At 41.0% G+C, this 16,989-nt stretch overlaps 1 protein-coding gene across 1 annotated transcript; it reads right to left on the bottom strand.

The window, feature by feature from the left end:
* Positions 1-9,941: 9,941 nt before the first annotated feature.
* LOC100435108 (proline-rich protein 23B) lies at positions 9,942-12,213 on the bottom strand. The gene has a single exon (XM_002814100.5). The coding sequence runs from the start codon at positions 11,740-11,742 to the stop codon at positions 10,945-10,947; it is 798 nt and encodes a 265-aa protein (XP_002814146.2). The 5' UTR covers positions 11,743-12,213; the 3' UTR covers positions 9,942-10,944.
* Positions 12,214-16,989: the final 4,776 nt, after the last annotated feature.

Raw genomic sequence — 16,989 nt, forward strand, 5'->3', positions numbered from 1 at the left:
CCTGCAATCCTAGCATTTTGGGTGGTCAAGGTGGGCAGATTCCTTGAACAATTTAAAAAATTATTATTAAAAAAGAGATATAATGTGTTTGCCATATTTTTCTGCTGTTCTATTTCATCTATTGTGTTTTTTCTTTTTTCTTTTTTTCTTTTTTTTTTTTTTTGAGATGCAGTCTTGCTCTTTTGCTCAGCCTGGAGTGCAGTGGTGCAGTGGTGTGATCTTGGCTCACTGCAACCTCTGGGTCCTGGGTTCAAGCAATTCTCATGCCTCAGCCTCCTGAGTAGTTGAGATTATAAGCGTGTGGGATTATAGCCATGCCTGGCTAATTTTTGTATTTTTAGTAGAAATGGGGTTTCACCATGTTGGCCAGGCTGGTCTTAAACTCCTGACCTCAAGTGATTTGCTCACCTCGGCCTCCAAAAGGGCTGGGATTACAGGTGTGAGCCACTGCTCCTGGCCCTCGTGTATGTTCTTAGCAGCTTTATTGAAAATGCGTTCACTGTAGATGTATGGATTTGTTTCTCGGTTCTCTATTCTGTTCCATTGGTCTATGTGTCTATTTTTATGCCAATACATGCTGTTTTGGTTACCATATCTTTGTAGTAGAATTTGAAATCAGGTAATGTGATTCTTCCAGTTTTATTCTTTTTGCTCAGGTTAGCGTTGGCTTTCTGGGTCTTTTGTGGTTTCATAAAAATTTTAGGATTTTAAAAAAAATTTCTGTGAAGAATGCCATTGGCATTTTGATAGGCATTGAATTGAATCTGTAGATTGCTTTGGGTAGTATGGACATTTTTAACAATATTGAGTCTTCCAATTCATAAACATGGAGTATCTTTCCACTCTTTTGTGTCCTCTTCAATTTATTTCATCAATGTTTTATAGTTTTCATTGTAGAGATGCTTCACTTCTTTGGTTCAGTTAATTCCTAAGTATTTAATTTTATTTGTGGCTTTTGTAAATGGGATTACTTTTTTATTTTTTCTTCAGATTGTTCATTGTTGGCATTTAGAAATGCTACTGATTTTTGTATGTTGATTTTGTATCCTGCAACTTTACTGAATTTGTTTATCAGTAGTAATAGTTTTTGTGTGGGGTCTTTAGGTTTTTCCAAACATAAGATCATATAATCTGCAAACAAGGATAATTTGACTTCTTCTTTTCCAATGTGGATGCCTGTTATTTCTTTCTGTTGTCTGATTGCTCTAGCTAGGACTTCCAGTATTATGTTGAGTAACAGTGGTGAATGTGGGCATCCTTGTCTTGTTTTAGCTCTTAAAGAAAAGGCTTTCAGTTTTTCCCCATTCAGTATGATACTAGCTGTGGGTCTGTCACATATGGCTTTTATTGTGTTGAAGTGTGTTCCTTCCATACCCAGTTTTTGAGAAGTTTTTAATCGTAAAGGAATGTTGACTTTTATTATATGCTTTTATAGCATGAATTGAAATGATACGGTTTTTATCTTTCATTCTGTTAGTATGATGTATCACATTGATTGATTTGCATATGTTGAACCATCCTTGCATCCCTCGGATAAATTCTAGTCGATCGTGATGAATGATCTTTTAAATGTAATGTTGAATTTGGTTTGCTGGTATTTTGTTCAGGATTTTTTGCATCAATATTCATCAGAGATACTGGCCTGTAGTTTTCTTTTTTTGAAGTGTCTTTGGCTTTGGTATCAGGTTAATACTGGCCTCACAGAATGCATTTGGCAGTATTCTCTCCTTCTGTATTCTTTGGAATAGTTTGAGTAGGACTGGTATTAGTTATTCCTTAAATGTTTGGTAAAATTCAGCTGTGAAGCCATTGGCTCTCAGACATTTTTTTTTTTTTTCTTTTTACTGGGAGACTGTTTATGATGGCTTCCATGTCATTACTTGTTAATGGTCTGTTCAGGTTTTGGATTTCTTCATGGTTTCATCTTAGTAGGTTGTATGTATCTAGGAATTTATAATTTCCTCTGGATTTTCCAATTTATTGGTCTATAGTTGCTCATGATAGCCTCACTAATGGTCCTTTGAATTTCTGCACTATCAGTTGTAATGTCTCCTTTTTCATCTTTGATTTTATTTATTTGGTTCTTCTCTTTTTCTTTTTTGTTTTTTGTTTTTTTGAGATGGAGTCTCGCTCTGTCACCCAGGCTGCAGTGTAGTGGCGCGATCTTGGCTCACTGCAACCTCCGCCTCCTGGGTTTAAGTGATTCTCCTGCTTCAGCCTCCTGGGTAGCACTGGGACTACAGGCATGTGCCACCACGCCCGGCTAATTTTTTGTATTTTTAGTAGAGACGGGGTTTCACCGTGCTAGCCAGGATGGTCTCAATCTCCTGACCTCGTGATCCATCCATCTCGGCCTCCCAAAGTCCTGGGATTACAGGCGTGAGCCACTGTGCCAGCTGGTTCTTCTCTTTTTCTTAGTCTGGCTAAAGGTTTATTAATTTCTTTTATCTTTTTTAAAAGCCAGCTTTTCATTTTGTTGATCTTTTGTTTTTTTTGTTTTTCATTTCAATGTCATTTAGTTGTGTTCTGATTTTTATTTCCTTTCTTCTACTAATTTTCAGTTTGGTTTGCTCTTGCTTTTGTAGTTCTTTAAGATGCATTCGCTGGGCGCAGTGGCTCATGCCTGTAATCCTAGCACTTTGGGAGGCTGGGTGGGTGGATCACCTGAGGTCAGGAGTTTGAGACCAGCCTGGCCAACATGGTGAAACCGTGTCTGTACTAAAAATACAAAAATTAGCTGGGCCTGGTGGCATGTGCCTGTAATCTTGCTACTTGGGAGGCTGAGACAGGAGAATCACTTGAACCTGGGAGGCAGAGGTTGCAGTGAGCTGAGACTGTGCCATTGCACTCCAGCCTGGGCAACAAGAGCAAAATTATGTCTCAAAAGAAAAAAAGATGTACTGTTAGGTTAATTATTTGAAGTTGTTCTGTTTTGATGTATGCACATATAGCTATGAATTTCCCTCTTAGCACTGCTTTTGCTGTATCCCATAGGTTTTTGTATGTTGTGTTTCCATTATAATTTGTTTGAAGAAAATTTTCAATCTCCTTCTTAATTTTTTCATTGACCTACTAGTCATTCAGGAGCATGTTGTTTAATTTCCACATGTTTGTATAGTTTCCAAAATTATTATTGTTATTGATTTCTAGTTTTATTCCATGTGGTCAGAGAAGATGCTTGGTATTATTTCAACTTTTATGGAATGTGTTTAGACTTGTTTTATGACCTAACATACAGTTTATCCTTGAGAATGATCCACATGCTGAGGAGAGGAATATGTATTCTGTAGCCCTTGGATGAAATGCTCTGTACATATCTATTAGATCCATGTATTCTATAGTGGAGATTAAGCCTGATGTTTCTTTGATGACTTTCTGTCTGGAAGATCTATCCTATGCTGAAAGTGGGGGGTTGAAGTCTCCAGCTATTATTGTATTGAGGTTTATCTGTGTCTTTAGCTCTAATAATATTTGCTTTATATATCTGGGTAGCCCACTGTTGAGTGCATATATATTTAAAATTGTCATATCCTTTTGCTGAATTGACCCCTTTATCATTATATAGTGAGTTTCTTTGTCTCTTCTTACAATTTTTGTCTTGAAATATATTTTGTCTGATATAAATATAGCTACTCCTGCTCTTTCTTTGGTTTCCATTGGCATGGAATATCTTTTTCCATTCCTTCATTTTTAGTCTATGTGTATCTTTACAGGTGAAGTGTGTTTCTTGTAGGCAACAGATTATTGAGTCTTATTTTATTTTGTTTTATATCCATTCAGCCACTCTGTGTCATTTCATTGGAATGTTTAGTCCATTTACATTCAGGTTATTATTAATTAGTAATGACTTACTCATGCCATATTGTTATTTGGTTTCTGGTTGTTTTGTGGTCTTCTCGTCCTTCTTTCCTTCCTTTCTGTTTTCCTTTTAGCGAAGATGATTTTCTCTGGTGGTATGATTTAATTTCTTGTTTTTATTTTTTGTTTATTTGTTATATGTTTTTTGATTTGAGGTTACCCTGAGACTTGCAAATACCATCTGATAATCTATTATTTTAAACGGATGACAACTTAACACTCATTGCACAGACAACAAGCAAACTAACAAGCAAAAAAAAAAACTCATAAAAACTTTACATTAACATTGTCCCTCCACTTTCTGACTTTTTATTTTATCTCTTTGTTGATGTCTTGAAAAGTTGTTATAGTTTTTATTTTTGATGGATTCATCATTTATTATTTCTACTTAAGAATAGTTTACACACCACAATTACAGTGTTATAATATTCTGTGTACTTACTATTGCCAGTGAGTTTTGTATAAGAAATTACCATGTGCTGGGCGCAGTGGCTCACGCCTGTAATCCCAGCACTTTGGGAGGCCGAGGTGGACAGATCACGAGGTCAGGAGATCGAGACCATCCTGGTAACATGGTGAAACCCCGTCTCTACTAAAAATACAAAAAATTAGCCGGGCGTGGTGGTAGCTGAGTAGTCCCAGCTACTCAGGAGGCTGAGGCAGGAGAATGGGGTGAACCTGGGAGGCAGAGCTTGCAGTGAGCAGAGGTGGTGCCACTGCACTCCAGCCTGGGCAATGGAGCGAGACTCTGTCTCAAAAAAAAAAAAAAGAAATTACCAGATAATTTCTTACTGTTCATTGACGTCCTTTTTTTTTTTTTTTTTTTTTTCCAGATTGAAGAACTCCCTTTAGCATTTCTTGTAGGACAGGCCTGGTGTTGATGAAATTTCACAGCTTTGGTTTTTCTTTTCTTTTTTTTTTTTTGAGATGGAGTCTCACTCTGTTGCCCAGGCTGGAGTGCAGTGGCACAGTCTCAGCTCACTGCAACCTCTGCCTCCCGGGTTCAAATGATTCTCCTGACTCAGCCTCCCGAGTAGCTGGGATTACAGGTGCCCACCACCACACCCAGCTAATTTTTGTATTTTTAGTAGAGACATGTTGGACAGGCTGGTCTCAAACTCCGGACCTCAAGTGATCTGCCTGCCTTGGCCTCCCAAAGTGCTGGGATTACAGGTGTGAGCCACCACACCTAGCCAGCTTTGTTTTTTCTAGGAAAGTCTTTCTCCTTCATGGTTGAAAGATATTTTCACCAGATACACTATTCTAGTGTAAGTTTTTTTTCATTCAGTACTTTAAATTTGTCATGCCACTCTCTCTCAGCCTTTAAGATTTCCACTGAAAAGTCTGCTGTTGGAGCTACATTATATGTTATTTGTTTCTTTGCTCTTCCTGCTTTTAGGACACACACACATACACACACACAGACACACACACATACACATATATTTTTTAGACAGGGTCTTGCTTTGTCACTTAGGCTGGAGTGTAGTGGCACAATCATGGCTCATGGCTCACTGCAGCCTTGAACTGCTGGGCTCAAGTGATCCTCCTGCCTCAGTCTCCCAAAACGCTGAGATTACACATATGAGCTGCTGCACCTGGCCAGGATTCTTTCTTTATCCTTGATCTTTGGGAGTTTGATTATTAAATGCCTTGTGGTATTTGACAGACATCCTTGCAGTTTAAGATGACACTTTTAAAATAAATTATCTCCTAATGATGATTTGAGCCCTGCCACTCAACAGGAGAATCAGCAGAACCTGTAGGATCTTATTTGGAATTGACATTCTCTATTGTAATTTTGTTCTTATTTATTTTTAAATTTTCTTTTTGTTTCACTGGAAAGGAAAGATGATGCTCAGTTTTAAACATTAAAAGTGTACAAGTTGCATTGTTATAATAAAACTAAATGTGTACACACACACAATTTTAAGTTCTTAATTGAAAAGTAACAATTGTAATAATTATGGGGTAAAATGCAGTGTTTTAATAAGTGTATAGATTGTGGAATGATTAAATCAAGCTAATCAACATACCCATCATCCACATACCCCCCCCTTTTTTTTTTTTTGGTGAGAACATTTAAAGTCTCTTTTAGGAATTTTGAAGTACATAATACATAATTGTTTACTCTAGTCATCATGCTGTAAGATAGATCTCAAAAACTTTTTCCTCCTGTCTGACTGAAACTTTGTACCCTCTGACTAACACGTCCCCATTCCCCCCACACCCCTTCCACCTCTGGTAAAGCCCATTATACTCTCTACCTCTATGAGTTTGACTTTTTAGAATTTCACATATAGGTGAAATAATTGTTTTTTTTGCTGATTTTAAAAAGATGGCATTATTAATTGAAAAATTCCAAGTCAAAACAGTTGTTTCCCACCAATACGTTGCTGCTATTATTCCACTGTCTTCTGGATTCATTTTTTGCTGCTGAGAAGCCAGTTGTCTAATTGCCTTGTCATTGTAGTGGCCTTCTCTTTTTGCGTATTAAAAAATCTCTTTGACTTTGGTGTTTTGTAGACTTATTACAATAATCTTAAATGTGTTTTTATTTTTATTTATCATTTTTGAAAGTTGTTATGCTTCCTTAATGAGGGCACTATACTATGCCCAGAACTATGTATGTTCTTAGAAATATCCTTGTTTTTTCCTCTCTTGGGCACTGAAAGCCTTGCCACCTGTATCTGCCATAGGATCATAAAGATTAATGTACTCATGCCTTTTACACTCGTTCATGGTGGGAATCTGTTCATCCCCCATATCCCAGATTGAAATAATAAAATTCTCAATACATGGAATTACTACCTCCTACCTTTCTCCATTTGTGTTCTTTGATTTAGGATTATGAGCTTAGAATCCCTTTAGGATATCTCCAAGAAGATTTTTAACCCTGGGTATAGGGTATATTCTTTTCAGAGAATGTGAGGAGAGAGTTTGTTTAATTTTTGCCAGGCTCACCATCTATTAGAGAACATCTTAAACTAAACTCTCAGCTTTTCCCCCTAAAGCAGATTGTGTTTTATTGTACTTGGAGCCAAGACTGATAAATGCAAGGCTGGGACTTTTTTTAGGGCTGTCCACTGCATTTTCTTTTTTCTTTTTCTTTTTCTTTTTTTTTTTTTGAGTTGGAGTCTCGCTCTGTCGCCCAGGCTGGAGTGCAGTGGCGCGATCTTGGCTCACTGCAAGGTTCATGCCATTCTCCTGCCTCAGCCTCCCGAGTAGCTGGGACTACAGGCGCCGGCCACCTCGCCGGGCTAATTTCTTGTATTTTTAGTAGAGACGGGGTTTCACTGTGTTAGCCAGAATGGTCTTGATCTCCTGACCTCGTGATCTGCCCACCTCGGCCTCCCAAAGTGCTGGGATTACAGGCGTGAGCCACCGTGTCCGGCGACCACTGCATTTTCTTTTCCCCATAAATGCGCCATTAAAACCAAAACTCTAGGTAACCATGGATTGTTAGGTACTCTCCAGGAAACTTTTGCTTTAGCATTCACTGGATTCTACCTCTCTGGATTCGTGATTTGTCATCATTTTTGGCTTTGGAGAATTTCTCTTACATTTTGTAAGCTGTGCTTTGACTTTAAAAATGTTAAAATAATTTTCTCCATCACTTTCAAGAGTGTTGTTTAGAGGATTTTTGGGACTGTTTAGTTTGCATATTGCTGAAGATGAATGTCCTTTGTTACTTCTAGTGCAGGGTATCAGTCTCTTGCAATAGAAGACACAGTTTTGGAAGCAAGGCCAACCGTTCCTCTTCAGAATGACCAGATAATTAGGTTGGGTCTTGTGACTGATTAACTGCTTTGTTATAGGGGGAGGACAGAGAGATAATTGAGTTGTGGTGGCAATTGTGGGCAAGATGGTAGTACAGGTGAATTCCATCTACTGAAGGCAGAGAGCATTGCTAGGAAATATTAAACCGTATTACCTACAGACATCTACTTTCAAAAAAAAGATACAAGCTTCCAGGGATCAGAAATGGAGTAGAAAACCCAATCTCTGACTGAGCAGCTGATATTTTGATGACTCACGGTACTGGGACTAAACTATATAATGGCAACTGGGATTTCTGCTCCTTTGAGGGGGCTAAAATTTGGCTCACTGCCAATGTTCAAAGGTTGAAGAGGCACTAACCACTGTTTCATGGTTGTGCCTGTAGTTGATCAAGGAAAGACAAACTGAACCTTGCAATGAGCCTCTGTGTAATTGATTACACCTGTGACTTTCCAGAAAGACAAGTTACAAGAGTTCCAAAGCCCCAATTCTGAATGGTGGTCCTGGGACGACTAGGAAGTGGAAACTATAAAAATTATAAATATGGGATTCAGAAGATGAATTCGCGCCCAGAGTGTGCCCACTAATGAAAATTACTAAGCACGAGGCAATCTAATGTGATTAAAAACAAATAATGAGAGATTTTACCTGTGGGGAAATTGAATCAATTTAGCTATTAAAGTTAAAAAATTTTCAAAACATAAATGATGGAATACCTTCCATGAACAAACTAGAAGTTTATGATACCAAGTGGGAAAATTTTGAAGCAAAAATCTTAAAAAAAAATCCTGAAAAAAAAATTCTTTGAAATGAAAACTTTCTTATAGAAGTATAAACAGAATAACAAAAAACAAAACAAAACAAACAGAATATTGGAAGCAGTCAACCAGAGTAGTTAATTGGATTAAAGAATAAAGGAAGTTGGGGCCGGGCGTGGTGGCTCACCTTTGGAGGCCGAGGTGGGCGGATCACTTGAGGTCAGGAGTTCAAGACCAGGCTGGCCAACATGGTGAAACCCCATCTCTACCAAAAATACAAAAAATAGCCGGGTGTGGTGGCAAGCACCTGTAATCCCAGCTTCTTGGAAGGCTAAGGCAGGAGAATCGTTTGAACTCAGGAGGCAGAGGTTGCAGTGAGCCAAGATCGGGCCACAGTACTCCAGCCTGGGCAACAAAGCGAGGCTTCATCTCAAAAAAAAAAAAAAAAAAAATACAGGAAGTTGGATTTGATAAGGTGTACATACACTCACACACATACACATATATTAAGATATCAAGATGTTATGAGCCAGGGGAGATTGATTGAGCAGTGCCATTATATATCTGGTTGGATTTCTTTCTTTTTTTTTTTTTTTGGACAGGGTCCTGTTCTGTTGCCCAGGCTGGAGTACAGTGGCACAATCTCAGCTAACTGCAACCTTTGCCTCCTGAGTTCAAGCAATTCTCCTGCCTCAGCCTCCCAAGTAGCTGGGATTACAGGTGCATGCCACCATGCCCAGCTAATTTTTGTATTTTTGTTGGAGACGGGGTTTCTCCATGTTGGCCAGGCTGGTCTTGAACTCCTGACCTCAGGTGATCCACCCACCTCGGCCTCCCATCTGATTGGATTTCATGGGGATATAGGCGATATTCCAAGAGATGAAACTTAAGATTTTATGGTATTTTAGGCAAGAAATAATTTCCAATATTGATAGTTAACTAAATTCTATCAAGCTAAATGAAAATATAGTCTACCCCTAGACACATTATAGTAAACTGTAGAACACCAAAGGCAAATCAACATTTAAAAAAATATACTAAAATTGGCCAGATGTGGTGGATCACACCTGTAATCCCAGCACTTTGGGAGGTCAAGGTGGGTGGACCACTTGAGCCCAGGAGATCCAGACTAGCCTGGGCAACGTGGTGAAACCCCGTTCCTACAAAAAATACACTTGAGCCTGGGATGTTGAAGCTTCAGTGAGCCGTGATTGCACCACTGCACTCCAGCTTGGGCGACAGAGTGAACCCTGTCTTAAAAACAAACTCTCTCTCTCTACACACACACACACACACACACACACACACACACACACACCGAACAGCCAAATTACATATAAAAGGACTAACAACTTGATTGACAGAAGACATCCTGCAACAACAAAAAATGGCAAAACGGGCTAATATCTTTAAAGTACTGTAGTTAAATATCATTTTAAAATTAAGAATGAAGGTGTAATTAAAACATTTACAGTCAATTCTAAGAAAGTTTATCACACAAAAACATGCTCAGACTTACAGAAGCAAGATAGTTTATCACACGCAAGACACAGTGGAAAGAAATATTAAAGGATATTCTTCACAAAAAGAAAACTGAAGCTACAATGAAGGAGTGGAATGTAAGAATAAAAATGTAGGAAATAATTGGTAAGGCATAGTGGTAGATCTGAATAGTTATTGATGTTTTTAAATAAAATAAAACCAGCTTGTTGACATCAGCTTTACCAGTAATCTTTTATCTCCTATATAAAAATATGAGGCAACTACAGTAATAAATTAACATTTTAAAAGTTAGAAGTTTGGTTTACATGAGAAAAAACTCAGGATAGATTTTAAAAGGTATAAAGTAATGTGAAATAGCAGGAATGCAAACACTTTCCATTGGGTGAAATCACCAGATTAACAAATTAAAAAAAAATACATAACACAATGCATGCTGAAAACATCTGATAAAATTCAACGCAAATTTTCATTTAGAATTAGAAGACTGGAAGAAAACTTCAGCAGGATAAGGGGTTCCTAGGAAGAAGCAACATACAGTCTTGTATAGTAAGCATACTATTTGGCAGTTTCCTTGGAGAGCAGTTGGAAAAACCCTGAGAAAAGCCATGGCTAAGTCTTCCAAAATTCATGGGAAAAAAATACAAGGTAACTAACAACGTAAGAGATCTAGTGATTTCTTGGTTTGGGGAGAAAGGGAGTGGCAGTATGATGCTGGAGAAAGACTGGAATTTGAGAGAAACAACTGATGCAAAACGAGGGAGAATGATGGGATCTGAATATGACCTCGTGAAGAAGCCCAGAAATCTGGACACATTTTCTGGTATCCGTGCGCAGATTTTCTATTTAAAGATGAGGTCTAGAATATGCCTTTTCTTGCTGATGTCTTCATCTCCTACTATCGGTAGCGTGCAGCGAAAAAGCAATTGTGCGAACACGCGGTGCCCAATTTCCAGGTTGTTGGATACTCAATGTGAGAGATTCCCGCAATCCTAGAGGGCCGCCAGCAGAGCGGCCAGGATTATTGTGTGTACGTGGCGGTGGGGGTTTATGCCTGGAACAGTCGTCTGCGGGCCTTGCACGGAGGGCGTTCCGGGAGCGGCGGGTGCGCGTGGGGACCTGGACTCCCCACGCACGGAGACGGAGGTAGAGGTTGGAGAGGTGAGCTGGGGACAGGCTCCAGAAGGCGGAATTCCAGGTCGAAGATGGGGCGTGGAGAGCGTTTCTCTGAACTTGGGTTGGGGGCCAGAGCACAGGGTTCTGGGATGGGGCCCTCCCAATAGGGGCTGAACATACTTCTAGAGGAGGGGTAGAGCCCAGCGGCTGAGCCGGTTGGGGAGTCCATCCGGAGCTCCGGGAACTCGGGGTCCGCGTCCTCCTCGTAGGCCTCTTCCTGGGCGGCGATCTCTGGGACAGATGCGCAGAATTCCAGCTCGACGACGACGTCCTCCCTGAGAGCGCCCAGGAAAACGTCCACTTCCAGGCCGGCAGACGAGTCGTCCTGCGCTCCTGAGCATTCGTCGACGGAGCTCAGGAGGACCTCGGGGATAAGGATGAGGGTGTGTCCATCGAGAGACACTCGCAGGATCGACGTTGGTGCGGGCTCCAGCACAAGGTCGACGTCGTCCAGGGGCACACGCAGGGCACAGCCCGCGGCCAGGACCACTATGGAGGTGAGCACGTCCACGGCCGGGCCCCCCGCCGGGTCTTCCAGGCTGGGTGCCGCGCGGGATTCGGGGCCCGCCGGCTCCTCCAATCGGAGGCGCTTGGCAGGGCCGGGTCCTCCTGGCTGCTGTCCCCACCAGGGCGCAGGGAAGGCGCTGGGGCTGCGGGGCCGGCTGCCCATCGCCTCGACGGCGCTGTAGACGGCGCTCCTGGGCCTAGCAGAGGACGTGGGGAGCGCGGGCGGTGAAGTCCTCTTTGAGGTAACAGATGTCGGTGGTAGGGGAGGCGGGTTGGGGCGAGCGGGGCGCAGGACCGCGCGACAAGGGGCGAGTCCTGGGAGCTCCAGGGGCGCCTCCTGGGGGACCGTAGTCCGGGCTGCTGGTGGTGCCTCCCCGGCCACCGGGCTCAGCCTAGCTCGTTGGAACCTTGGGCCTTCCTGAAGCAGACCCGGATGCGCACTGCAAAGCCAATTATGTTGTAAATGACGGCAGCGGAACCGAAGTCGCAAAATGTCACGCAATGCTCCGCCCCCTGGAGGACCCGCTCTAGAGGCGGAGGTATCCGTGCTGTCCAGTATCCGTGGCTGTGATTGGTCGGACACGCTGGGGAAATACTCTTACAGGCCTCTAGGGGGCAGAATGATCAGTATAACTTATTCAGAAAAAATGATACAACTGTAATAGAATTTCAAAGATGGCTCGCCTTTAGAACCCATGTTTTCTTGTGATTTCAGGGATTCTAGAGAAAAGACCACTCAGATCTCTCCGACCCATCCAAATGCTACATACAATTCCTTTAATGCTACTAAATTATTTAATTTTAGGAGTATTCAGAAAATACAGATTTCTACTTGGGAAAATTGATTTTAAAATTCTGAGTGAAGCTGGGAGTGGTGGCTCATGCTTGTAATCCCAGCACTTTGGGAGGCTGAGAAAGGCTGATCGCTTGAGCCCAGGAGTTCAAGACCACTCTGGGCAACATAGTGAGACTCGGTCTCTATGAAAAATTTAAAAATTCAAAAATTAGCCTAGCGTGGTGGTGCGTACCTGTGGTCCCAGCTATTTGGGAGGCTGAGATGGCAGGATCGATGGAGCCCAGGAGGTCAAAGCTGGAGTGAACCGTGGTGGCGCCACTGCACTCCAGCCTGGGCAACAGAGTGAGATCCTGTCTCAAAAAAAAAAAAAAAAAAAAAAAAAAAGAAGTGAAACATTTGTGAATAGTTTCATCCTGAAAGTTAAAAATGTTATAAAATTATTAATCATATTAAAATTTAAAACAATATTAATAAAATTATTTTTTTCTTTCTTTTTTTTTTTTGAGACAGAGTCTCGCTCTGTCGCCCAGGCTGGAGTGCAGTGGCGTGATCTCGGCTCACTGCAAGCTCCACCTCCTGGGTTCACGCCATTCTCCTGCCTCACCCTCCCGAGTAGCTGGGACTACAGGAACCCACCACCGCGCCCGGCTAATTTTGTATTTTTAGTGGAGACTGTGTTTCACCATGTTAGCCAGGATGGTCTCGATCTCCTGACCTCGAGATCTGCCCACCTCGGCCTCCCAAAGTGCTGGGATTACAGGCGTGAGCCACCGCACCTGGCCGTATAAAATTAATTTTTAAATTGAACACTTATATTTCCATGATTCTTGAATGGATTTTTTTTTTTTTTTTTTTACAGAGTCTGACTCTGTCTCCCAGGCTGGAGTGCAGTGGTGCAATCTCAGCTCACTGCAGTCTTGGCCTCCCAGGCTCCGGTGATCCTCCCACCTCAGCTTCCGGAGTAGCTGGGACTACAGGCCGGCGTCACCATATTGGCTATTTTTTTTGTATTTTTAGTAAAGGCAGGGTTTTGCCATGTTGCCCAGGCTGGTCTCGAACTCTTGGGCTTAAGCAATCCTCCCTCATCGGCCTCTCAAAGTGCTGGAATTACAGGTGTGAGCCACTGCATCTGACCTGAGTTTTTTTTTTTTTTGAGATGGAGTCTCACTCTGTCGCCTAGGTTTGAGTGCAGTGGCGCGATCGTGGCTCACTGCAACCTCCGCCTCCCAGGTTCAAGCCATTATCCTGCCTCAGCCTCCCGAGTAGCTGGCAGTACAGGCACTTGCCACCACGCCTGGCTAATTTTTGTATTTTTAGTAGAGACGAGGTTTCATCATGTTGGCCAGTGTAGTGTCAAACTCCTGACCGCAAGTGATCCGCCTGCCTCGGCCTCCTAAAATGCTGGGGTTACACCGCGCCCAGCCCTGAGGTTTTTTTTTTTTTGAGACAAAGTCTCGCTCTTGTCCCCTAGGCTGGAGTGCAATGGCGCGATCTCGGCTCACTGCAACCTCCGCCTCCCGGGTTCAAGTGATTTTCTTGCCTCAGCCTCCCGAGTAGCTGGGATTACAGGGATTTACCACCATGCCTGTCTAATTTTTGTATTTTTAGTAGAGACGGAGGTTTCACCATGTTGGCCAGGCTGGTCTCGAACTCCTGACCTCAGGTGATCCGCCCGCCTCGGCCTCCCAAAGTGCTGGGATTACAGGCGTGAGCCACCGTGCCCTGCCAGCCCTGAGTATTTTAGAAAACGATCTTCTTCAATCTTCACAACACCTGAGGCTCAGTGGTAAAGCAAATTTTTCTTAAAAAAATAATTAAAAAAATTTGTGTGGGTATATAGTAGGGGTATATATTTATGGGGTACATAAGATGTTTTGATACAGAAATGCAGTGTGAAATAAGCACATTATAGAAAACGAGGTATCCATCTCCTCAGGCATTTATCCTCTGAGTTACAAACACACCAGTTACACTCTTTAAGTTATCAAATAGTAGGTCTTATTCATTCTTTGTATTTTTTTTGTATTCATTAACCATCCTCACTTCCCTGGTAAAGCAAATTTTTCAAAATCAAATACCCAGGTTGTGTTGGATGTGGGAATCAAATGCACAGACATAGCTGGCTTTAAATCAAAGACTCTTTCCTGACACTTTTATGAGGAAAGTAGGAGTAGATCACTAATTGGTACTGTGTATGCCTTTCAAATTAACAGGTAATACCCCTTTCCCCATTTTTTTTCAAAATGGCTTTCCCTGCTTACATTCCTGTGAGCAGAGTATGTTTCCATTTCACTACATCTTTGCAAGCATTTCTTATTGCCACATTCTTAAATCTTTTTCAACCTATTGTAGTAAAATGCTATTTCATTTTGCATTTCTGATTACCAATAAAGTGAACCATTTTTTATTTATTTATTTTTATTATACTTTAAGTTCCAGGGTACATGTGCACAATGTGCAGGTTTGTTACTTATGTATACATGTGCCATGTTGGTGTGCTGCACCTATTAACTCGTCATTTACATTAGGTATATCTCCTAATGCTATCCCTCCCCTCTCCTCCCACCCCTCGACGGGCTCCGGTGTGTGATGTTCCCCTTCCTGTGTCCAAGTGTTCTCATTGTTCAAGTCCCATCTATGAGTGAGAACATGTGGTGTTTGGTTTTTTGTTCTTGCGATAGTTTGCTGAGAATGATGGTTTCCAGCTTCATCCATGTCCCTACAAAGGACGTGAACTCATCCTTTTTTATGGCTAAAGTGAACCATTTTTTCATATGCTTATTTGCTATTCTTGTATCTTCTTATTTGAAATGCTCCTATCTTCTATTTTTTTACCTTTAAAAAACTCAGGTTCACAATATTGTATACCAGTTATTCATCAGATATATGTGTAGCAAATATCTCTGTCATTCTCCCACAGTTTTTGAAGACATTAGCACCTGATTCACTATTATTCCCAGCCGATCTACTTCTGATATAATTTGTGATAATTTTAATGTTTTCATAGATTTTTCCCCCTGAAGTCCTAGCCTCTTAGTTCACAATTTTGTTCTCCCTCCTACCTCATTGACTCATACCCTTGACTTTGTCATTACCCCAAGTTGTAATCCCTTTATAATCACAATTTCAACATTTTATTCTCACAGCACCACCTTCTAACTTTCTAACTCAGTTTTAAAAAATATCCAAATCTATCCATTTTTCATTCTCTCTGGAAAAACCCTTTTATCCTACCATCTTTTAATGGAAACTGATATCATCAGGTTCTCACTTCCCTCTTTACTGGGAACTTAAATTCCACGGACAGCCTTGATAATCATTGTCATATTTATATCTTCATCTTTCTTTCCTGTCTATTGCTTTGCTGGTTAAATCTATCTGCCTACTCAGTGCCCTTACTTGTATAGCTGAATGTGTCTGGAGAAAAACACTCAATCTCTTTGACTAGTCTCACTTTATAATCATGATCACCGATCTCCAGTGGGTTCCTAATGCTGCCAAGTGATCTTACTATATTGCTCTAGTCCATTCATTCTCTCACTCTTCCAGATGAATATTGCTTGCTTTCTCTTTTCTTCTCAAGCCTCCAATACCTAATGTCTTATTTTCACTTTTAAATAATCACCTTGCTTTCTTTTCACTGAGACAATAGAAGCAATCTGAAGATATTTTTCAAAATTCCCATAATCACATCTGCCCATATAGTTGCATTGGGACTACATATTCTCTCTTCTTTCCTGTTCCCTTAGATAAATTGTTCATGTTCCTAGCAAAGGCCACCCCCTCCACTTGTGCAGTTGATTTAATCTCATCTTGCCTTCTCAAGAACATTACTTGAGTAATTCTGTCTTTGTCCTGGATCATCAAATTTTAGCTATCTCATCAAATTTTAACTACTGAATCAGTATCTTCAATATATAATTTGAGAGGAAACTTCTTCTATGTTAAACAAAAACTCTTGACTTGACTTAAACTCCTCCAGTTTCTGCACCAACTTTCTCCTTATATACCCAAAGTCTTGAGTTAGTCAACAATACTTACATTCCCCAATTTCCTTCCTCCCATGCTCTCTTGAGCCCATTCTAATCAGACTCCTGTCTGTGCCAATCATCTATAAACCCTCTTACTAAGGTCACCAATGACCCCTATATTATTACATCCAATGGTTAATTCTCAGTCCTCATCTTGCAATCACTCCCTCCTTTAAACATTTATCCCCCTGGCATCCAAGATCTTTCACTCTCCCAGTCTGTCTTTGGCATCTTCTTATTTTTTTCCCCTCATTCTGAAGGTTGGAATATACCAGGAGCCAGTTCTTGGCCTCTTTTTTTTTTTTTCCTGTCAACTTTCACTCTTTTATGTTAAACACCATCTGTATATTGGTGACTCTCAAATATGTGTCTCCCTCCTGTACCTCCCCTATGAACAAACAATTGCATTGTCAACGTTTTCTTCTGAATATCTGCTAATTTGAAACACATGTAGTTTTCATTTTTATAGGTCAGAATAGTTGAATATTTCTCATTTTATATATTTCAACATAATAATAGGCGGTTCAAACTTTGGGTCCAAATTCGAGCTCTTTGTATTTCCCCAAACCCAATTATCTCCAAG

The sequence above is a fragment of the Pongo abelii genome, chromosome 2 (genome assembly GCF_028885655.2).
Source record: "Pongo abelii isolate AG06213 chromosome 2, NHGRI_mPonAbe1-v2.0_pri, whole genome shotgun sequence".
Taxonomy (NCBI): domain Eukaryota; kingdom Metazoa; phylum Chordata; class Mammalia; order Primates; family Hominidae; genus Pongo; species Pongo abelii.